The 24777-nt window shown below is 33.5% G+C and overlaps 1 protein-coding gene across 8 annotated transcripts in view; it reads left to right on the forward strand.

Moving 5' to 3' along the window:
* The window catches only part of UBR2 (ubiquitin protein ligase E3 component n-recognin 2), a 96317-nt gene that overhangs the window by 39532 nt on the left and 32008 nt on the right, over nt 1-24777 (forward strand). For 5 of the 8 annotated variants that reach the window (XM_074348745.1, XM_074348746.1, XM_074348743.1 and 2 more), the window contains 17 exons: nt 1518-1625; nt 2016-2104; nt 3215-3313; nt 8653-8816; nt 8906-9005; nt 10330-10458; nt 12978-13161; nt 15716-15777; nt 16758-16868; nt 17525-17590; nt 18807-18929; nt 19074-19137; nt 20142-20266; nt 21572-21624; nt 22658-22760; nt 23555-23603; nt 24193-24347. In XM_074348745.1, coding sequence (XP_074204846.1) covers nt 1518-1625; nt 2016-2104; nt 3215-3313; nt 8653-8816; nt 8906-9005; nt 10330-10458; nt 12978-13161; nt 15716-15777; nt 16758-16868; nt 17525-17590; nt 18807-18929; nt 19074-19137; nt 20142-20266; nt 21572-21624; nt 22658-22760; nt 23555-23603; nt 24193-24347 — 1784 coding nt within the window. Of the gene's footprint in view, nt 1-1517; nt 1626-2015; nt 2105-3045; nt 3145-3214; nt 3314-8330; nt 8482-8652; nt 8817-8905; nt 9006-10329; nt 10459-12977; nt 13162-15715; nt 15778-16757; nt 16869-17524; nt 17591-18806; nt 18930-19073; nt 19138-20141; nt 20267-21571; nt 21625-22657; nt 22761-23554; nt 23604-24192; nt 24348-24777 lie in introns of those variants that run through there. The other 3 variants (XM_074348742.1, XR_012501145.1, XM_045509399.2) reach the window with 3 other exon arrangements.

A 24777-nucleotide genomic window follows, 5' to 3' on the forward strand; every position in this document is an offset into this window, starting at 1 on the left:
TGTTCCGCTGAGCAAGCTGGAAAACACTACTGTAGCTAAAACCTAAATGATTAGCTGTTTAGAGGATGTTTTTGTTTTGATTTTTACAACTTGTGGTTATTGGTTATTTGCAACTCTGAAAATTTGCTAATTTGAAATTACTGTATATTTGGTTTTTTGTTTTCCCGCAATCTACAAATCAGATAATCTTTTAAATGTAATGGTAACAGAATTAAGAACCCCCATGCCCCATGTCAAAAGTCGAAGTTTGTTGTATAACACTGAAGAGTAAAATAGGAATAGTTCTAAGCTATCTATCGTACTGTTCTTTAGGCAGATCAGGTGGTTTGAATAAATTACATTCCGATGTTTGCTATAAAGAAAATTTCTAAAACATTTGTATTAAAAGGCTATTAAAAAGAATATTGCCACACTGTGAACTGACAGGTGAAAATATGGAAGTGTGAAAATTTAGGAGAACATGTTTGCTTGCCTTTCAAATGCCTTTCCAATTATTTTTCCTGTCCTCATTTTTTTTTGGCTCTGGTGTTTTCCATTGAATATCTGTATGCCAAGTACTGTGCTGCAGTATTAGTACATAGTATCATGGAAGCAATTTTCTGCTGGAAATTTTCTTTGAGAAAATTTACCATGAATAATTTAAAGATTTTATCATCTGTTATTTAATACTTGTATAAGGTTTTTATCTTTAGCCTTGTAAACCATTTCTGTTTGGTGGCTCTTGTAATTAAATTACTGGGGGTTTTGTTTTGTTTTTTTGTTTTGTTTTGTTTTGTTTTTTTTCAGATTATTTTGCATGCTTGTAGAAAGACTTTAAAAACAATGATTTTATATATAAAATATATAACTAAAATACATTAAAGTTCTGGTTTTGTTAATACTTATATTAATATTTGAAGTTTTTTAAGTTTAACATTTTGAAGATGTAGGAATTTGTCTTCCAAAGCCTCTTATAAATAGTAGGTATACATAAGTACACAGTGTATTTTTGTTTAATGAAGAATATTTTACATAATATTAATAAAATGGACTGGCATATGTTATAGTACAGAGGTCTTACATTCTTTTAAATGGTAGCACAATTTTATATTATTACCTATCTTCAGTTATCATGGGATATGTAATGGTTTTACTATAACCTGATTTAATTAGCATAGGTGCTTAAAGAATGATGTTTATTTTAGTGGCTTTTGGGTTCTTTGTTATTTATTTAAATTCTTTGTGCATAAGAAGTCATTGCCTTTCTGATAGGCATGTATTTTGGTATTCTGGATTAAGCGTTAGTATATAATGCAAGATTTAGAATTTTCTTCCACTCTATGAAAATGTTAATAAAATAGTTAATATGTTTACTTTTTCTGAATAAATTTGACCTTTAGTAAAAAAACATATAAACTCTGTAGTAGATCCATTTGAATATTTCTTTTTTTTTTCCATTTGAATATTTCTACTAATGTGTCATTTTATTTTAATATTTGAAGTTACTATTTCATGACTAGTTTTCTTCCTGTTTTAAGATGGCCTTCGCCGAATTTTATGTCAAGTTGGTTTACAAGAAGGGCCAGATGGTGAAAACTCTTCTCTAGTAGATAGGTTGATGCTTAGTGATTCTAAATTGTGGAAAGGTAAGTATCTTAACTACTTTTAAGGTATAGGGGAATTTACATAGGTAACTGGGATGTTAAAGGTTTTTTTTTTTCCATTTGTGAAGGCATTTAATAAATAAATGGTTTTTAGAATTAATGCATGCAGTCTTATTCTTTGGCCAAAAAAGCAGATTTGGAGATCCATTACCCAAATTAAATACCCCCCCCTTTTTTTTTTTTTTTTTTTTTTTAGAAAACATATTTAGAAAATGATATTTTAAGCAGCAGATTGTACATATTTTGTATTAAGGAACACATGTAGAGTTTTGCTCTTGAGACTTAAAATACAGTTGATCATATAAAAACTGGAAATGTAATTTTTGGCTTGTTTGATATGTCCTCACCTTACATCTGCTCTTTTGGTAAAAGGTGCTAGGAATGTGTATCATCAGTTGTTCATGAGCAGTCTACTTATGGATTTGAAATACAAGAAACTGTTTGCTATTCGATTTGCAAAGGTAAGTAGTTTCTCACTTTTGAAGATTAATAAAATAGGTTATATACAGAATAACTATAGTCAATGATTATATATATCCAGGCTTTGTAAAATTAACCTCTAATAGTAATATGTCAGGGTGTTAATTTTAAGTTCTAAGAAACTTCATAAATGATTGTTTTATCTTTTACCAATAAAATAACATTCTAGCAGTGAGACTTTTCTTATCACCTGCCATGATAATACGAATATCCATCTATGCAGTGGGTGTGATAAGAAATGATAAATGAAGACTTTAAACCTATGCCATTGTGAATTATGGTATTTTTTCCTATTAAATATTGTGTAAGGAAAAGATAATCTTAGTTGAAATGACATGTGTATGTGGATGTGATTTAAGAATCATGAACTCTAGGTTGCTGATATTGTTGAATTATGTTCTTCTCCCTTTCAGCAGCGTGTGAGTAAGCTAACTACTTTTTTTTTTAACCTGAATTAGGAGTTATTAACCAAGGAAGTATATAAGAATCATTTGAGGAGCTCTTTTAAAATACATGTGTTTGCATTTCCTTCTCAAACCTACTGAAAGAGATTCACCAAGAATGGGGCCCAAGCATGTGTAGTTTGAAAGAGCCATCAGGTGACTCTGATAGGCATCCAGAAGTAATGGAAGTCTGGTTTCATCAGAGACAGTGTAAAGCTGCTGTGATTTAGCTCCACCTGTGTATAGTGATGTCCCAGGATTTTAGTAGCTGTTGCTCCTGTTTGAGCTCACAAACTGCCATTGTGCTCAAAAACATTGTATAGTGAATCAATATTTGTATATAATTTAATTGGTAGAGATCATTCCAATTATCGTTCTCATAGTATACCTTATTGACTCCTCCAGCACTGATTTTTCATTATAATCCTTAAACATTTGGTCATTTTGGATTAGAGGTGCATCTCCCCCTTGTTGTTTAGAATTACCAGCAGTTGCAGAGAGATTTTATGGAGGATGATCACGAGCGAGCAGTGTCCGTGACTGCTCTGTCTGTCCAGTTCTTCACCGCACCTACTCTGGTGAGTAGTGCTTGCCTTTTCTTTGTAACTGATAGCTGGCACTTCTTGCCTTTTTTTGCCTTCTTAATAGAACTATGAGCGTTTGCAGAGTGATTATGTGACAGATGACCACGACAGAGAGTTTTCAATCACAGACCTCTCGGTTCAGATATTCACAGTCCCTTCACTTGTAAGTACCAAAAGACTAAGAAGAACTTTCTTGTTTTCCATTAACAGAAGTAAAGCCTTAAAGTAATAGAAAACTGAGATCTGAATATATTCCTGAATAGAATACTGTTTTCTTAATGAACGATTATACTTCAGACTCTTTCAGTCATACTTAAACATGTATCTTTGAATGTGTAATCTGGAGGAAAAAGTCATTTGAACTTAACCTGTACTTTCTCATAGTACTTCCCTCAGGTCTTGAACCAATGAGTTAAAATTAAGCTCATTAGTTTAACAAATCTAACCATTAGAAACAACATATCGTATATAATCTCACATTTTGAGAAGTCTCCTTTTCCCTACTAAAGGAGGGGATGACTAAGGCAACTGAATCATGACGATTGGGTGATTTTTGTACTAAGTTTCACTAGTTGTTTCAGAAGGCATCACTATGTTTTAGTTCAGTTCAGTAATTAAAATTCATATTTAACAAAAATTTACTGAGCACCTGTTACTTATCAGGCATAGTTCTAGGCTTTGGGAATGCAGTGGTGAACAAAAACAGACATGATCCTTGCCTTCTTGAAACTTACAGTAGTAGGAAAAACTCACATAAATGGTTAATTAAAATTATAATAAAAACTGGAGAATTTTGTTGTTTTGAGAGAAAATAGCAGAGATATCTGACCTTTTTCCACAGTTCAGAGGGGATTCTCTAGGGAAGGTAACTTTATGCAGAATTGTTAAGAGGAATCCATGTAGAAGAACCAGCACTTGAGAAAATCCTAAAGTAGGGAAGTTCCTATAAAGGGAAGAGAAGGAAAGCTGGTACAGTTGAAGATCCTTGAACACAGAGTGAAATGAAACCAGAAACATAGGCAGGGGCCTAATTATGTAGAGTTAAGAGTATTCTACAGTTATTGTATTAACAAGGTGTATGTTCCAGCTTCTTTTTTTAGTGACTGTTTTTTCCCCAGATTACTTGTATGTTCAGCAATATATTCTGGGACAACTGAAGCTGTCTGAAGTCTATTTATCCACTAATGAGATATTTTAGACCAAATTAAGGATTTTTGGTTTTTATATTAAGAGCATTGGAAGGCACTGAAGAGTTTTAGGTGGCACTTAAATCATCACATTTGTGATATTTAGAAGATGATGCTTTGTGTAATTTGGAGAACAAATTGGCAGGGACAGTAGTGAAGGTGGGAAACCTAATTAGAAGCTAATGCAGTGATCCAGACAGGAATTGGTGGTAACTTGAACTGGGATCGTGGCAATGGGTGTGGAAGTTGTGAGAGATATGTAGGCAATAAAATCTACAGAACGGCCATGTGTCGGGTTCAATGAGTGGTTGGCTGTTGGGTTTGAGGGAAAAGTGTAAAGTTGATTCCCAGGTTTCTGACTTGTAACCAAGTAGATGTTGTGCCACTTGCACAGAAGTTTAGGAGAATGAGTAGAACTTGTAAAGAGGGAAAGCGGTGCTTGCAGTTTAGTCAGGGATGAGTTGGAGAAGCCTCAGACAGTCCCACGTGTATTCAAATCTGTGTTTCTCTCGACTCCATTGATCCTTTGTCCATTTCTGTGCCATATCCATTTTGTTATTTTACAGAGCTAAATCTCCTTTCATTATTCTTTTCCAAAAATTTCTTAATTATTCTAGGTCCTTTTATCTTTTAAGAAGAACTAAAATCAGTTTGTCAATATCCAAAACACATCAGGATTTTTGACTGAAAAGGTACATTGTATTTATAGATAATTTGGGAAGAATCAATATCTTTGCAATATTGAATATCTCCATCTAGGAACATAATGTGTCCTCTTTTATGTTCTTAGTAAAAGCTTCATAGTTCTCTTGTGATGGGTCTTACAGCATTTTTTTTCCCATATTTTAAAACGTAGTGATTTATTTGGGATCAGGTGAATATTGATTTTTTTTTCAGTTTTCAGTTTTATTGGGTAGAATTGTTACGATTTGACTGCACATATACAATATATTGCATGTAAATACGTATACACAATATACTGCACATACTTTTTAATTTACATATATGTACTGTTCATTGTTTCCAAGAACATTTAGAGATTTAGCTTTTTTAACTTACATAGTTATCAAAGGAATAAAGCTAACCACGAAATAATAATTAATTCAAATAGATACATACCCTGCTATTAACAGCAACATTATTTATAATTGCCAAGATATGGAAGCATCCTAAGTGCACATCAAAAGATGAATAGATAAAAAATATGTAGCATATGTATGTAATGGAATACAACTCACACATAAGAAAGAAGGATATTTTGCCATTTGCGGCCCTTCATTCACTCCCCCCCCCCCCCCGGGTCTTACACATTTTTAATTAAGTCTTTGTGTTTTATATGTTTGATACTGTAGTAAATCATTCATATTTTTAATCTCACTATGACTAACATGTAAGAAAACTACTGATTTTTATATATCCATCTTGTATCTATCTGGTTTTCTTAATATTTTTTTCTAATATTTTGTGTTGATTCCTTGGAATTTCTAGTAATCTGCAAATAATTTTTTTTTCTGATATTTCACCTTTTTATGTTTGTTTCTTCTCTGACTCCTTTAGTTAGAAACACTAGACAAAGAGCATATGCTATTCATTTATTCAAACCATATTTATTGGGTACTTTTATTAATTAAGGTACTGTTTGGGGCTCTGTAGATAAATATAGCAGTAAGCAAAACAGAGAAAAATCCCTGTTCCCTTGGAATTTATAGTCTAATTGGGGAGAGACAGATATATAATACTGTTTATTATAAATAAACATTGATAAGTGCTATAAAGTAGGAAAGCAGGTTAAGGGGCTAGAGAGTGATAGTGGAAGGGTCATATTTTATACATTATCAGAAAAAGCCCCTCAGAGAGTTATTGTTTAAACAGAGCCCTGAAGGAAGGAAGAGAGTAAGTGATGTGACCAACTGATGGAAGAGCCTCCTGGGCAGAGAGAACACTAAGTCCAAAAGTTCTGACATCATTGTGCTTTGGACATTTTGGAAGAAAGAACTCAAAACAGGCTAGTGTTGCTAGACTGAGTGAGGAGGAGAATGGTCCATGGGGACATTGAGTTTGGGAATGGGAGGAAGGTGGATTTTGATAGTGCCAGACCTGAAGGGCCATTGTAATACAAGTACTTAGGTAAACAAAGTAAATGTAGAAAAAAAAGTACCAAAACTTTTTTTCATTGAGAAAAACAAAAAAGGGGTGGAGGATAGATCTCTGGAAAGTCTTAATTTTTAAAAAATAGAAGAATTTTAACTTAAAAAGGATCACAAAGAACTACAGATCTTATAGATATTAGAAAACAAGGCAGTATTAGGACCAAATTAAATCAATGTAATTGGAAATTTGGATGAAATGAACGAATTCCTAAGAAAAAACATAGATTTAATTATTATAAAGATCTTACAAAGAAATCCCCAGGCCCAAAGGCTACCCTGGGGAATTCTTCCAAATGTTTAAGAAAGAAATAATGCCTATATTACATAACTTTTTCCAGAAAACAGAGAAAGAGAATATACTTGTCAATGTATTTACATTCTCTATAATCTTGATACCAAAACCCAACAATTAAAAAAAAGAAAATTACCATCTAATCTGTGTCATAAATAAGGTTATACAAATTGAATTAAGCAATACAGAAAAAGGGTAATACATCACACCCAAGTTTGGTTTATTTCCTTAATGCAAGAGTAGTATAACATTTGAGAAAAAAAAATCAATGGCACAATTCAATTTATTAACAGACAAAAAGGAGAAAAAATATCATATGAGATGCTTTTTTTCCTGAATTAATGATTTAAATTCATAGCAAATGAAATAGGAATGAATTTCTTTAATCTGATAGAGTACCTAGAAACAAAACAAAAAGTGAAAATCCAAAACAAACATTATGCTTAATGATGAAATTGCAAAAGCTTTTCTCCTGAGACCAAAGTTTTTTCCTTAGGCCAGTGATTGCACTCATTTAATTTCCTCAAAATTAACTAATACAGCAAACAAGAAGGAAAACTCTTGTACTTAGCCTGTCAACACCTCCCCTCCTTCAAACCTGAACTGAGACTTCACTGTCTAGGAAAATGAACATAAATTGATCCTATTGGCTTTTGAGCTTCTAGGGGCCTAAGTTCTGGCAATGGGATAAGATTTAAGAGTTTTTCAAAGGTACGTTTAAATATATACATTTTCTCTTTATCTGATGATCTTAGAACTTAACCTCTACATTAGAATACAGCTTTACTGTATTCTTAGAGTCTCTCTTCTGCATTATTTTGTCTTCTTTGAGGGGACAGTTTGGTGATACTAGTCAAGATTTATAATGTATATACACTTTAACCCAGTAATGACGCTTCTAGGAAATTATTTTATAAATATCCTTGCAACTGTATAGTGTAGATATTTGTTGCAGCATCTTTTGTGATAAATAGCACAAGACTGGGAAAACCTCCAATGTGTCACCAGTAAGGTCCTGGCTAATAAAGTATGGCATAAAAGAATACTGATGATAGTTAAAAAGAATGAGGGAATTTATATGAACTGATAGGAGACAATCTCTAAAATATATGAAGTGAAAAAACCAAATGCAGAACAGTGTTTATGTTATCCTTTGGAAGGAAAAAAATCATTATACATATCCATACTTATATCTACTTAATAACATTTATTCATGTATAATAAATGTATGTATGTGTGTACATATGCATACATGTATATATTATATACACGTATACCATGTCTGAAACTATACACAAGAATACTGCTAACAGAGATTGCCTTCACAAGGGGAACATTGGGAGCTAGGAGATTTAACTTTTTACCTGTTTTTTGCATCATTTAAGTGTATTTGCTTATTCAAATATATATATATGTATTTCTGTACATGGAAAGAAAAACAAAAAATAAATTTCAACTAAGATTAAGAGGAAATCTCGTTTCATACTGAATTCTACAGAATCTGTGATATAAGCCTGTGGATCCTAGAATAATTATACCGTACCATTATAGGTGTCTAAATGTCTCAGTTAAGGAAAATTTGCAGCCTGGTTCAGATCCCCCACCCTGAATTGTCTTTGAATAATGAGCCTTGGATCTGTCTCCTTACATTCTGGCATCTTTCTTCGTGATATAATTGTTGCTTCATACACGTGGCAATTGGAGTAAGTAATTGTTATTCAGAAATACACAATAATGCATTTATGATATTATATAGCTGTGTTGAAAGGTCTAAACTAAAAGAGCTAACCAATGTTGGTGACTTTTTTTTTTTTTTTAAGCTTTCTGGTAAATAGCTTTTGGTTACCATATACTCTGATACACTTTGTTGTAGGCTCGGATGCTCATTGTAGAAGAAAACCTGATGACCATTATCATTAAGACCTTTATGGATCATTTGAGACATCGAGATGCCCAGGGCAGATTTCAGTTTGAACGATATACTGCTTCACAAGCCTTTAAGTTTAAGAGAGTTCAGAGCCTTATTTTAGATCTCAAGTAAGCTTTTGTTTAGTTATTAAACCAGTTGCAATTTGTAAAATGTCAGTGTTTATTCCTGTATTCATTACTGTTTTTATCTTGTTCAGGTATGTGTTAATTAGCAAACCAACGGAATGGTCAGATGATCTGAGACAGAAGTTCCTAGAAGGATTTGATGCCTTTTTGGAATTACTCAAATGTATGCAGGTATATATAAACTGACACATTTTAAAAGGAAAGCATTCACCTTCCTCCTTTTTTGGTTCATTGAGCTATACACCTTTCTGTCTATGCCATCTTTTTTCATTTTGGGCACATTTCCAAAAGAATAAATTGGATGGCTTCAATTTGGACCAAGAAGCTCCTCTTAATTGAAAACTCTTAGAAAGGTGTGGAATGAATGAGGTCCCAGCAGAGGTTCTGGCATCTACTATTCTTTTGTATTTGGTTATTCTTTTGGTTACCATTAATGTTCTTTCTTTGAGGATTGAAAGGTTTTTGGTTTTTTGGTTTTTTAATACGCTTATGTGAAAGTATTGTCAAGCTATTTATTTAGGAAACAGTAATGTTTGCGGGTTTTTTTTAATGTTTCCATTTTTTTTTTCTAATTGATATCACATTTATATAATACAGTATAGAACTTTCCCCTCTATTTAATTTTCTTTTTGGAGACACCTGTATGGAAAATAGAGTCTAGAAGCAGAAACAAACTGGTAAAGTTAAGCAGTTTTATCTTTATAAAGATAAATGACATTTAAAAAAATCTGAGCAGTATCGTTACGATTTCTTTGATAGCCTTATAGCTTTCTTAAGAAAGGAATAAGCAAAGTTAATGTATCATTTTTAGGAAATATTCTAATTCCTGTGATCGGTGGTGGTTCATCAATGTTTATTATAATATTTGTGTGTTTTTTCTTGTATCTATAGAAACAATGCCTGCCTTGGTCATTTTGAATACTTCAAGTATCCTGTATTTTCTAGTATTTAATCAGTTCTGATACGCCAGGATACTTAGGCTAATTTCTGAAAAGTTACATTCTTTAGTATTAAAAGCTGTTTATGTTTTTTTTTGTTTTGCTTTCTTTCAATCTCCATGAAAAATTTTAGTTGCAGATTACAAATAAATATAAAAATTATATTTTAGTGTATTATAAAATATATTTATAAATTAGTAACATTTTAAAAGCCAGTCAGGTTTCTTCTAGCAATTTTTTCTAAAATGATGGAGCTAGAAAGGGATTTGAAGGATTATTGCAGTAAAGTATATATTTTTAATGTTTAAAACATGTAGATGATTGCCTCTAAAATAATTTGTTCTATACTGGGATTTTTAATTTATAAAACGTTAGAGAATGTTGTATAGACGTGTAATTTAAGAAGTTGGACTTCTCATACTACTCAAAAATTCCAGTTAAAAATTTTACTTTATATGTTTTTATAATCAGTATATATTCTACATTATTTCTTAAGTTTCAGTGTGAAAGAACAAATGTGATTTTAATTTATTTAAAATCTTTTCACTTCTTTTAAGGGAATGGATCCAATTACACGTCAAGTAGGACAGCATATTGAAATGGAACCAGAGTGGGAAGCAGCCTTCACGCTACAAATGAAATTAACACATGTCATTTCAATGATGCAGGACTGGTGTGCTTTAGACGTGAGTCTCTTCTGGGGTAGAGAATGGGAGATCAATGGAGGAGAGGCAGAGATAAACAGACTCCTAAGTAAAATGTGAGGTAGTTTGGAGAGGATAGTGGTGATATGCTCATAAAACAGATATTTACCTCTTTTACGTATACATTCAATAAAAGGTAAAATTCTGAAGCCTTGGAAAAAACTTGGAAAATCATCAAATAGAGGAGGATATAATCCATACTCTCTCTTCTCTTAATGTTACTCTCTCCTTTTTTTCCCCCATAATCCCATCTAGATTTTGAGCATATAAAAACAGTTTACAAATTAATCCAAAAATGAAATTTTACTATTGGTACATTCGTCCTGTGTCCTAAAATTATTTTGGCCTTCCTTTGGCAATAAAGTCTAGATGAGAGCCTGTGTAAGTTGGGAGGTCAGAAAAGGCTTCCATGAGATCTGAACTATGTATCTGATCAAAGAGTAAGTAATATTCCTGACTAAGGAACTGCTGCATCATGCTCTCTGATGAGAAAGAGTACAGTTGTTCCAGGAGCTGTGAGAGAGCTCTGGTTGGAGCAGAGGTTGAAGGTAGAGAAGTGAACAGGTGTCTGACTTTGCAGGGCCTTTGAATTTTATTCTAATTGAAGTGGGACTCCATTAGAGACTACCAGGCAGAAAAGTGACATGATCCAATTTATATGTTTTTAAAAATTACTGTGTGTGGAGAATGGATGGAGAGGGGCAAGAGTAGAAGCAGGGAATTTAGTAGAGAGATGATGGCTTTCCTTTGAGTTACCGGAGATAATCAGTGGCCAGGTTTGAGGGAAATTTAGAAGATGAAATTGTCATCTCAGTAATAAATTGGACAATGGGGGATGAGGAAAATAGAGCCTAAAAATAAACCCACACACTTATGGTCAGTTAATCTACAGCAAAGGAGGCAAGAGTATACAGTGGAAAAAAGTCTCGTTGGTAAGTGATTTTGTGAAAACTGGACAGCTACATGTAAAAGAATGAAATTGGAACATTTCCTCGTGCCATAAACAAAAATATACTTAAATTGGATTAAAGACCTAAATGTAAGACTGGAAACCATAAAACTCCTAGAAGAAAATATAGACAGAACACTCTTTGATGTAAATCATGTCAGTGTTTTTTTGGATCTGTCTCTTAAGGCAAAAGAAACAAAAGCAAAAACAAACAAATGGGACCTAATTAAACTTAAAAGCTTTTGTGCATAGCAAAGGAAACCATCGAGAGAACAAAAAGATAACCTCCTAAATGGGAGAAAATATTTGCAAATGATATGACCAATAAGGGGTTACTATCTAAAATATATAAACAGATCATACTACTCAATATCAAATAAACAAACAACCCAATTAAAAAGTGGGTAGAAAAACCTAAATGGACATTTTTCCAAAGAAGACATATGGGTGACCAAAGGCACATGAAAAGATACTCAACTTTGCTAATTTTCAGAGACATACAAATCAAAACCACAATGAGATATCACCTCCTGCCTGTCAGAATGGCTATCACCAAAAAGACCACAAACAACAAATGTTGGCAAGGATGTGGAGAAAAGGAACCTTTGTACACTGTTGGTGGTAATGGAAGTTGGTACAACCACTGTGGCAAACAGTATGGAGGGTCCTCAAAAAACTGAAAATAGAACTTCCATAGGATCAGCAGTTTCACTCCTGGGTGTATATATCTGAAGAAAGTGAAAACACTAATTCAGAAAGATTCATGCACCCCAGTTGTTCATAGCAGCATTATTTACAATTGTCAAGATATGGAAGCAGCCTAAGTGTCCATCAATAGACAAATGGATAAAGAAGATGTGGTATATACATACATGTGTGTGTATATGTATACCTCAGCCATAAAAAATGAAATTTTGCTGTTTGCAACAACATGGATGGACTTGGCGGATATTATGCTAAGTGAAATAAGCCAGACAGAGAAAGACAAATACTGTATGTTATCACTTATATATAGAATCTAAAAAATAAAACAAACTAGTAAATATAACAAAACAGAAACAGATTCACAGATACAGAGAACCAACTAATGGTTACCAGTGGGAAGAGGGGAGGGACAAACCTGAGGGTAGAGGATTAAGAGGCACAAACCGCTATGTATAAAATTAGGAAGCTACAAGAATGAATTGTACAGCACAGGGAATATAGCCAATATTGTATAATAACTATAAATATAATCTAAAAATTTTGAGTCACTATGTTGCACACCTCTAACAAATACAATATTATGTCAGCTATCCCTCAATTTAAAAAAAAATGGGGAATGAGGGAAAAAAGATATTGGAATAACTTCTAGATTTCCACAGCTCTATAGAGATGTCATTCTCTGAGACAGGACCCTGGAAGAAGGACCAAGTTGGGAAGGGAAGATTGAGTTTGATTTTACCTATATTAATATTTGAGGTACTTACACTACATTGTTGAATTTGAGGGGCTTATTTAATGTTGTAGAAACCCAACCTTTGAGTAACATACAGAAAACCCTCTTTTTTAGGAAAAAGTATTAATTGAAGCTTACAAGAAATGCCTTGCTGTATTGATGCAATGTCATGGTGGTTTTACTGATGGTGAACAGCCAGTCACATTAAGCATTTGTGGACATTCAGTGGAAACTATCAGATACTGTGTTTCCAAAGAAAAAGTTAGCATTCATCTCCCAGTTTCTCGCTTACTTGCAGGTAAAGCATTTCTCGCCAAAAAAGAACTCTGAAACTGTCTTTTAAATTGTTTGTGGTTAATATTTATTGAATACCTACTATGCAATATTTTGAGAGTTTTTAAAAATCGTACTTATTTTTGGTGTTTTTGTTTTGGAGGGGGAAGTAATTAGGTTTGTTTATTTACTTATTTATTTTAATGGAGGCACTGGGGATTGAACCCAGGACCTCGCGCATGCTAAGCAGGCACTCTACCACTGAGTTATAGCCTTCCCGCTATTCTGAGAGTTTTACATCCATTAACTTATATAATTATCACAGCCTGTGAGGTAGATATTGTTAAGTTCACTTCACAAATGGAAAGACTGAGACGTGGAGGGGGCTCAGTGTCATGCGACAGGAAAGAGAATAGGAATTTTGAGGTAATCTGGCACCAGAAACCATGTTTATAATGACTGTATCATAGTGCTTCTTCAGACTTCTTAACTACAGATACCACAAGTTTTATTGTTTTACTCAATCCTGATTCAAAGTTGGCGGTGTTATGATTCAGATCAGTATATCACTGAAGTCACTGCTAATAAATTGAAACCACCCTAGATTTCCCCTCTCTCTGAGCTGTTTCCTTCTTATTTATTGATAACGTTTTTAATCAGCAAGTCAGAGTAAGTCCTAAATTGGGGTGATAGGTTTTTTTAATGTAAGTAGTTGATTTACAAGCCATTTACACTTGGTAGAATATTTGAAGTTTCTACATTGCAGCAGCCAGAAACTGAATATGCACTTGTCCATCTCTGCAGACTCTGCAGCTTCCATGTTTCTTGATTGTAGAAATTCTTAGCCTGCTCACGTACTGTTCCCTTTGGTTCCATTTTTAATTCAGAGAATAGAAGTTATAAAGGTAGATACTTTTACTTATGTAGAACTTATAATTTATCTTAAATGTGTGACTCAGTAACACATTTACTAAGATGTGAAAGTGCTTTGTGTGTAAGAGTCAGAGACTGTGGAGAGTTGGTATCATTTCTTCCTTAAATGTTTGGTAGAATTCACCAGCGAAACCAAATGGACCTGATGCTTTATCTTTTTTGGTAGGTTATTAATCATTGATTAAATATCTTTAGTAGATAGAGGCCAGTTCTGGTTATCTATTTCTCCTTGTATGAGTTTTGGTAGTTTGTGTTTTTTAAGAAATTGGTCTATTTCATCTAAGTTACTAGTTTGTAGACACAGAGTTGTTTATAGGACTCCTCTCTTATCCTTTTAATGTCCATGGGATAAGTAGTAACATCCCTCTTTCATTTCTGAAGGCTTTTTTTCTCCCCATTGTTCTCAGCGTTACCACATCCTGCCCATAGACCCTAGCATTCCGACAGTCTTTCGGATTGTTACTGAAATTGTGATGACTTAAGGTAACTTTAGTAGTAAACAAGTAGAACAACAAAAAAGTACCTGGAATGAAATTGTGATTATAGGCAGAAATCTCTTATTTCTATAACTTGTTCAGGCCAAGTTTTGTTTTTGTAAGTGCTTGGAGCACACTGAACCGTTGATCCTCAGGACAGGCAAGTGATGGCATGGTAGTGTGGGAAAGTATTCAGCTAGAATGCAGGAAAGTGAGTCCTGTCTCCAACTCAGCCACTAATCTTTTCTGCCTTTGAAAATCTGGGAGAAAGCTGATGCTGATAATTATGTACAGGGAAAACAGTCAGTACTCTAAAAATGTACTTATTTTGCCTAGGTCTTTACCTCCCTCAAATCTTCTCAGTGTACACTTTGGGCATTCTGTCTCACTTTGACAAATCTTGGCCTGAATGCTTTTAATCTAGTTGGATAGCTAAGTAAATACACACAAAGCCCTTCAACTTGGAGTCTGTAATAATGGAGCTTGAGTGGCAGCTGTTGAGTACAGATTATCAGAATGGGATTCATAATGTGTCTCATCTTGAATGAGGAAAGCCTCAGACCAGGCTTGACTAAGTGGCCAACATCTATTGATAAGACTGAAAAATGCATTCTTTGTTTAGACAGCGACATAAACGGGACAATTAATTCTTCGCTAACAGAATTAACTAAGGTTGAGCTATAAAAGAGCCCTTTGCAGTTCAGGACATTCTGGGGAACTGAATTCTAAGGTCAGGATCAGTGCAAACCATGAATTCCACAGCCAGTTTCTCTGTTCAGTTGCCAGAAGGCTCTCTTGCTCCTATACTTTAAATGGGAACAAACTTCGTGTGAAATATGACTCTTAAAGTTAGTATAATGTATAAATTGCTTTGATAGTTATTTATCTGCTTTTGCTGTGTTTGTATGTCTGACATTTATTTCTATAAAAATCGTCAGTTTATGTTGGGACATGTAATTAAGACTCTAGTTCTCAGGGTGCCTTTAATACAGAGGTTCATGAGCATAACAATTGAAAACCTTTATGGAGGCAGTTCATTTTATATCTTGATTTGTAACATAAGTTCTCAAAGAGAAACAGAAAAGGTTAGGTGTAAAGTTAAATGAATATTTTTTTTTGTCTAAATGACTTTCACTTATAGAAATACTTTTTTATTTGTTCTCCATGCAGGTTTGCATGTATTGTTAAGCAAAAGTGAAGTGGCATATAAATTTCCAGAGCTCCTACCTCTAGTAAGTAGTACTAACGTTTAAAAGTAAATATTTATTATAAACCTTCAGTTATATAATAAATAAGTCATGGGAATATAATATACAGCATAAGAAATATGGTCAGTAATATTGTAATAATTTTGCATGGAAACAAATAGTTACTAGACTTATTGTGGTAGTCATTTCATAATGTATGCAAATATCAAATCATTATGTAGTACACCTGAAACTAACAATACTGTACATCAACTATACTTCAATAATAAATAAATAAATAAATAAATAAATAAATAAATAAATAAACAAACAAACAAACAAACAAACAAACAAATAAATAAATAAATAAATAAATAAAAGTAAATACCTCATATGTTCCTTGTACTTGAAATCACTTTGAAACAAACTGTTAGGGTTCTCCAGAGAAACAGAGCCGAGAGAGAGAGAGAGAGAGAGAGGGAGAAGGAGAGGGAGAGAGAGTGTGTGTGTGTGTGTGTGTGTGTAGAAAAAGAGATTGATTTATTTTAGGGAATTGGCTCAGATAGTTATGGGTCTTGGCAAGCCTGAAATAAGCCTGCAGGGCAGCTTGGTAGGCTGAGTTGATGTTACAGTCTGAAGTCCAAAAGCAATTCAGAAGCAGAATTTCTTCATTCTTGAGGAAACCTCAGTCTTTTCTCTTAAGACCTTCAGCTTATTGGATGAGGCCCACCTACATCATGGAGAGTAATCTGCTTTACTCAAAGTCTACTAATTTGAATATTGATTACATCTACAAAATCCCCTTCACAGCAACATCTAGACCGGTGTTAATCAAAAATTGGGTACCATAGCCACACACACACACACAAAAATTGGATACCATGGCCCAACCAGGTTGACGTATAAAATTAACCATCACATAAACATACCTTCAAATAATTTTCATTTGTGTTTTATGTAAAGCATCTATCCATATAAACCAGTCTTCACAGAGTTGAGATTTTTGTATTTTTTTGTATACACAGAGTGAACTTAGCCCACCCATGTTGATAGAACACCCTCTTAGATGTCTTGTTTTATGTGCCCAAGTACATGCAGGAATGTGGAGAAGAAATGGGTTCTCTCTAGTAAACCAGGTAAGTGTTTTTTAATTCTATGAAAAGTTTTCACTTCATTCCTTAGCTTCAATGAAGGTTATCATTTCAACATACTTACATCATTGAAAGTCATATATATTAAAACTGTTTGACAAGGTAAATGTAGTATTAAACCAAAAAATTTATTAGAATTTTTATTCATATTTTGTTAAGAAACAATATCAAAAGTAGAAATGAACTTAATTTTCACTTGAAATCATTTTTAGGACAAAGTTGGATAGTTTAAAAAACATAGTAAAAATCTAAATTGCACCTACTTAAATTGTGTTAAAAGATAAAAGTTCTATTAGTATAGCTCTAAAATTGAGGTTTTAATTTTTAATCCTCACCAAGGCTTGGTATAGGATTTTCCCCCATTTTTGGTAACTATAAACCTCACTGAAATAACTTTGTTAGGAGATCCAAAAAGTTGGCTTGAAAATATGAACCATAGAGTGACTACTATAATCTAGAAATTTCTAATTAATCTCTACTAAGATAATATTAACTGCTGGGGAAACCACATTGTGTATGGGCATTTGTGTGTTCATGCTTACATGCACAAAAGATATGTGACTTTTGGATGACTGGAAAGGGGAGGGAACTGCACAAATAAAAACCTATTTACCCAATATAATTACTTTTTTTTTTTTTAGATTTATTACTACCACAATGTGAAATGCAGACGTGAAATGTTTGACAAGGATATAGTAATGCTTCAGGTAATGAATTACAAGCATTAAATTTAAAGGTTGTGAGGAGTTTTTATTCTTGTTATTTCCACAGAACCCAATCACTTATAATCACTCTCAGATCTGTAACTCCGGCCTAACCCTACTTACTAAGCTCCAAAGTTATATGGCTAACAGCCTGTAGAACATTTCCATCTAGTTTCCTGGTCCTCTGATTAAAGACCCAAATCCCTTAAATTGATTTTCAAGGCCTTCAGTATTTAACTGTGTTAAAACACCCTGAATTTGTCATACTCCCTTAAGTCTTAAAATCTTCATGTTTATTTCTTTTGCTCCCTAGATTGCCTACCCTATCCCTGTCCTTTTCTATTTGCCTGTTTATCTTGTTTTCCTGCATGTCTTAGTGGTTAGTTTAGTGTCACTTTCTCCAGGAAGCCTTCCCTGACACATTAAAACATGGCTATATATCCCTTTTGGCCAGGCCAACAGCATGATACTTATCCCCACCATATCATTCATAACTCTGGACTGTAGTTGCCTATTTCCTCTTCATCCCTATACTAAATCCTGGCAACTCTATCTTGTTCCTTTTTTCGTCCATTGTACATAGTACAATGTTTGTCACAAAGCAGTGTTTCCATATTATGCTGAATGGATTTGGAAATTAGAAAAAGTTACAAAATGTAAATTTCCCCAAAAAATTATTGGTTCAAAATAAGTTAATATTCAAGTTAATTTAGAATCTATACAAATGGAATTGTAGGATAATTTAATATTTAAAAGCTGTCATTTCAGTCAGTATAGCTTTTATCACTAAAAATTATTTCAAGTTCTTGATAAGAATTTAATATGATGTATTTAAAAAATACTAGAAGTTTTATTGCCATACCACATTTCTCTTAGAGTCCATACACCTGGCAGTGATAAGAGAACCCTGACATAAAATTTTGAACTGAGTTCATAGGGATACAACTGATTCAAAGCATTAAAAGGGAAAAGAATATGTGGTTATTCTGATGTGTGGGTTTGGGGAGTTTTTGTTTTGTTTTACCAGCATAGATTCCTGTCCACACTTGTAGCTACCACAAGTAGGGCTTGAGGCTAAATGATTGGTTTTCATCTTTTATTGGAATTGATGAACAAAGTAAGCTGCTTTCTTTTGAGCAAACCAAAATCTCTCTCACTAATTGTTTAGTAGCCCTTTTGACCTTCCTCTTTCCCTTTATCTCAAACATTTTAAAAAAAGACAGGTGTCTCCATGATGGATCCCAATCATTTCCTGATGATAATGCTCAGCCGCTTTGAACTTTATCAGATTTTCAGTACTCCAGACTATGGGAAAAAAATTAGTTCTGAGGCCTCTCATAAGGTAAGAATGTGTATTATGAGACCACAACACATTGTTAAAGAAGCATCTTTCATTCTTCTTGATTATGTTAATTGTCTGAAGTAATACAGTATTCTTATTCTTATCTCTGAACTTTATCTCTCCCACTGCTCTCGCTTGTTACAGGATTTAGTTCAGCAAAACAGCACTCTAATAGAAGAAATGCTATACCTCATTATAATGCTTGTTGGTAAGTTTGGATTGTTTGGAATATTTATATATTATATTGACTTTTGTGATAGCAAGTAGTTTAGAATCTGTACTGTTTCTTTTGTTTCAGTGGTTTCTCAGTTTTGGGAGAAGGAGATTAGAATATTTTTTTCTCCACTCTGGTTTCTGTAATGATGGGAGTCACAGCACTGTGATGCTTTGGAAGGAGAGAGTACAACTACTTAAAGCAGGAGAAACTGGAAGATTCATTGTGTTGGGAATAAAACAGGGGACAGGAGAATATAGGAAACAAGAGAAGGATATTTAGGAGCTATTTTCTGTTACTTTATATCTTAGCTGTGTTTTCCTCCATGGTTTTGTGATGCAAAAGTGTCCTCTTGATTTTCAGATAATGATCATTCCAAGTTGAAAGAGACCTATGGCTAATAGCTAATAGACACATTTTTTTTTTCTTATAACCTGTACTTTCAGTCCTGTCGCCTTAATCTTTCCTATTCTTTTATACTTTACCTTCTCCTACTTCCTGTACTATTTGACTCAACAGTCCATAGAGCAGAGAATGCTGGCTGCTGTCAGGAGGTAATAGCAATGAAAGAGGTCTCAGAAGGTGATATCTCACTTGCCACTAGATAGAAGGACAAAGGAAGGCTCTCCCTGCCTCTTACTATGTGGCAGATGGCATGAAACAGTTCCCTAGGCTGCTGGAACATCTACCACTATACCAGTTCTTTACTACATCTGACCCCTTTCCACCTCGTGATCCCATTCTTTTAAAATATCAGCCAAAGTTCTCTGACCACTGCCTGAGGCCTGCACTCATTGGTTGTATCTGAGACCCAAAAGATGATTGGGGGCTGCTCTCACCCTAGCTTGTTTCCCATTGGGAAGAAAGAAATACACATTGTGTTGCTTGGATTATAAATATATATCACATATATATATTAATAATTGTAGGATATATCCTACAATTCTGTATCACATGATTATTAAACGTGTGTATATATACTTATTCATTGTTGACAGGAGAGAGGTTTTGTCCTGGAGTTGGACAGGTAAATACTGCAGATGAAATTAAGCGGGAGATTATCCATCAATTGAGCATCAAACCTATGGCCCATAGTGAATTGGTGAAGTCTTTACCTGAAGATGTAAGTACCTACATTTTTAAAAAAGAAAATTATGGAAATTCTTCCCTACCTATCAGTCTAGTATGTGTAGATTTACTTCTCTATACTTTTCCACAGTTCTGAAAACTGTCATTCTAGGACATGTACAACTCTAGTCACTCTTATTAGGAATAATTAGAAAAAGAGGATACTAGGGACTGGAAGTAGAAAGCAGCATAGGAATGGAATCATTACAGTGAAGCCTTGAAAGAGATGAGGACACTGAATAAAAGTAAATCTGGTCCTTAGAACTGAATTTATATATCCATTAAAGAAGGATTGTTATAGAGTGTTTAGGACAAAGTTGCCTTGGGTAGAGATAATGCTTTGTAACCTAGAAATATCTACTTAACTGTGTTGAGTAAACTAAATAAAGTTTGCTAGAGTTTTATTTTTTCCTTCTGAAGCGTCCAAAGACTCTCCTTAGCCATCTCTCGCATTTTAGTGAGTGTAAACTAATATTCACATAGGCATTGATAGGTTAATTGTAACTATTTTTCTTTCCAAGATCTTAAGTTCCTCAGCCACCTGTTTTTCAGCCCTGGGGCTTTTCAGAAACCCAACTTATAGATGGGAAAAGACTTTTTCATTGAGGCTTTTCAAAATGTTTTCCTAAATTTGAAACATATATCAAAACTTTCCTTCTGGGATTAGGAAATAATCCTACATGTATTTGTTGCATTGTAATACTTCTTTTAGACTTTGTATTATTTCAAACTTGAAAAACATCAGACATCTATAGAAATAGAAAAAAAATAATGAACCCATCCCCAGCTTCAGCAGAGGACCAATCTTATTTTCTTTATACCCCAACCAATAATCCTTACACCCTCACTGGTCCCAATTTTGTGTAGAATACCAGGTTTACCATTTCATCTAATACAGAATTATATATATCTAAAACAGTGGTTCTCAGTCAGGGACTGTAAGAAATTAGTGTAGCTATTTCACAAAATATTGCAAATATATAAATTTTGTTTAAATTTATATGTACTTTGTGTTTTTATTTCATTCCTTTTGAAATCTGTCACCTTTATTCTATATGGTAGTGACTTGTTTTTAGTTACGTTAGTCTGAATGAATGTTAGCTTACCAAATAAGTTTCCTTAATAATTAATTAATTAATCACTATGTTTACTATGGAATCCTCTTCTGTAAAAATCTGAATAATTATATATCTGCTTTGTAGAATTGCTGTATGAAGCTTAATGAGATAAAAACACAATGCTGAGTGCTAGCAGATTAGTATTAACATGAAACACACTTAATTATTTCTTATACCTTTAGGAGAACAAAGAAACTGGCATGGAGAGTGTAATTGAAGCAGTTGCCCATTTCAAGTGAGTTTACTTTTCTGTTTTTTCATGTTCAATTTTATTTTATACATTAATTTTTCTTAAGAGTGTTTCCTTTGATGGAACTGAGAATAAAATTGTTGTTTTCAGAGCGTGACAACCCATTTTCAAATATATAATACTGAACTAGGTTTCTCTGACTAGATTTCACTTTTATGATCTAGCCCTAGGCTCAGCAGCTTAAAGTAGCTTTATGAGGATTTTCATTGTATTCAAAATAGGTATTCGTAGCTGATAGTTTCAGGTAATTGAAATTAACCTGAGCGTGAGATCTGAGTAAATGCATTGTGCTTTGTTTCTATTTGAATGTGCCACCTAAGTTGTGGGGTGACCTCTGAATTAATGCTTTCTTCAGTGTCCAGTGGTTACCCAGTCAATAAACTAGTATATCCCCTTAAAGTTTTTGAGGCAGTTTCTTAATCCTGCTTTTTCTTTGTTCCTCACTGCAATGCCAGTGTCTTTATTTTTGTTGACTTAAAAACAGTGCATATTTTTAGAGAAAATATAGAAAAAATGTAGAAAAGTTCTCTAAACTCTAAAATCGCACCTACTTTTTTTCACTTGGTTGAACTTATCACAGACATCTTCCCACGCCAAAATACAGAAATTAATATCACTTTTAATAGTGTTCAACTGTTTGGAGATGTCATAATATGTGTAACCTATTTCCTGTTGTTAGACTTTAAATTTTTGTCACTACCATGACCATCACATTCACTTGTTTACTTATTTAGCTGTTTATTTAATGGAGGTACTGGGGATCGAACCCAGGACCCTCGTGCATGCTAAACATGCTCTACGACTAAGCTATACCTTCCCCGCCACAGTCGCATGTGATGGTTTGAATCATAGTCAATCTAGCATGTCTAGCTAGCATGAATAAATTCAGAGTGGACATGATGGATTAAATGGATGCATAAAGCTTTGTCTGTAGATTACCAAATGAATCCACAGAGTGTAGTTTCAGCTTACATTTACCAGCAGCATATGAGATTTAAGGATTTTTTTCCCTTTAAAGGAAACCTGGATTAACAGGACGAGGCATGTACGAACTGAAACCAGAGTGTGCCAAAGAGTTCAATTTGTATTTCTATCACTTTTCAAGGGCAGAGCAATCCAAGGTAATTGGGGAAATTAAAAGTGCACTGGAAAGTGATTACTTGGGGTCTTTTTGGTTTTGTTTTATTTTTTTCTAAACAACTTTTATTGCTTTTCACAGATTGAAAAAGGATACATTTTTATTGTAGGAAATTAGGAAAATATGGAAAGGTATAAAAAAGAAAGTATAGATTACTTATAATACCACCACTTAACATTTGGAGTTTTCCCCTGAGTATTTTGTGTATAGTTATGTAAGGTCTGTATAATTATATACATACCTACACATATATAATTTTACATATTTTATTGGCTTTTGAAGGCAGATTGTCAACCTGTATTATAATCAGTTAACCGATTTTACACTCATTTCAGAATTGCTAGTACTTAACAGTTTGCTTTTCCATGGTGATATATGAAATTTTCCTGATCATTCTTAGCTAGTTAAATTTTGACTTTTAGCAGTCTACTCTTAAAAATAAGTTTTCAATAAATGACATGAAATTTAAACATAAAGTTTTTGTTTATTAGTTTGTGATGCATGAAGTAGAGCTCAGACGTAAATAAGTTTTTTAGTTTTGGTTGGTACATGTTTTCCCTGCATTTTAAATCAAGGAAGAATCCACGTGGGGGGATTCTTTTAGGGGAGGAGCAGAATTAACCTTGATATCAATTTGAGGGAATTATAAAACTAAGAATAAAAGTCTCCTAAAATTTAGAAGTTAATATGACAAAGGTTAATTTACGTCAGTAGTTTTGGGTAGTAAGTTGGTTTGAGTTACTAATTGCCTGTCCAAATTACATTCTTTTTTATTAGGCAGAGGAAGCTCAACGGAAATTGAAAAGACAAAATAAGGAAGATACAGGTATTTTTACTCTTTTCTCCAAATCTCGTGTCAGTCTCTTACTTGTTAAACATTATTTTCTGTTGGAGGAGAATATAGCCCAATAGTAGAGTACATGCCTAGCATACATAAGATCCTGGGTTCCATCCCCAGTATTTCCATTAAAATAAATAAATAAATAGATAAATCAATCAATAAATCTAATTCCCCCTTTTCACCTCCCCCCCAGAAAACAAACTTTTTCCTATTGACAGTGCTGATGATCCTTGGTGAAGTGGAAGATTAAAATACAAGCTTTCTGAGTGAACATTTAAAAGGCTAATAAATATGCTAATATAGACATAGTCTGTACTGAGTCACCTCTGGGTTAATGGTTTTATTTCAGATCTTAAGACATTTCTAGGGAATAAACTTTCCTTTTTACTGCTGCTGTTTATGTAGTTGGTTTTATGCATTTGGCTGACCTTGAGAAGTAAAATATAGCTTTAAGATGTCTATTAATGAATATTCTTTGAAGGCTATTAAAAGTATATAATAAAGGGATAGGTTTTTTGTTTGTTTATTTTTAAGCATGTTCTACAAAAGAAGCCAATAATAACTTTATTTTCAGCACTTCCACCTCCAGTTTTGCCTCCATTCTGCCCTCTGTTTGCAAGTCTGGTTAACATTTTGCAATCAGATGTCATGTTGTTAATCATGAGAACAATATTGCAATGGACTGTAGAGCATAACGGATGTGTCTGGTCTGAGTCCATGCTGCAAAGGGTAAGTATGAAGATACTTATTATTTATATTTTGGTGTTTTTGTAGTAAAAATGAAAATACAAAATACTCTTGTTAGTATCTATACACAGAAAACAGGATAAAACTCAGAGTTACCTTAATTTGAAATAAATTTTGTTACTGTTTCTGTGTCTGACTATGAAAATGAGAGCCTGGCAGATTTTTTATACTACATGGTTGTGATTACCTTGATCCTGTTGGCCCATCTGCCTCTCTGATTGGTCCTGATATGTCTTTCTTTATGCAGTACTCTGATACTTGTATAGTATGTTATCTTTGCTTTGTTTTTCACTTAATTCTCTTTAAAAATCTGTGAGTTCATTAATATATATATTTTGCAGTTAAAGAAATTAAAACTCAGAGACTTATGGTTCTATAGCTTATAAGTGGCAAGTCTAGAACCTTCTTTGTA

Source organism: Camelus bactrianus, chromosome 20, assembly GCF_048773025.1.
Source record: "Camelus bactrianus isolate YW-2024 breed Bactrian camel chromosome 20, ASM4877302v1, whole genome shotgun sequence".
NCBI classification, from domain to species: domain Eukaryota; kingdom Metazoa; phylum Chordata; class Mammalia; order Artiodactyla; family Camelidae; genus Camelus; species Camelus bactrianus.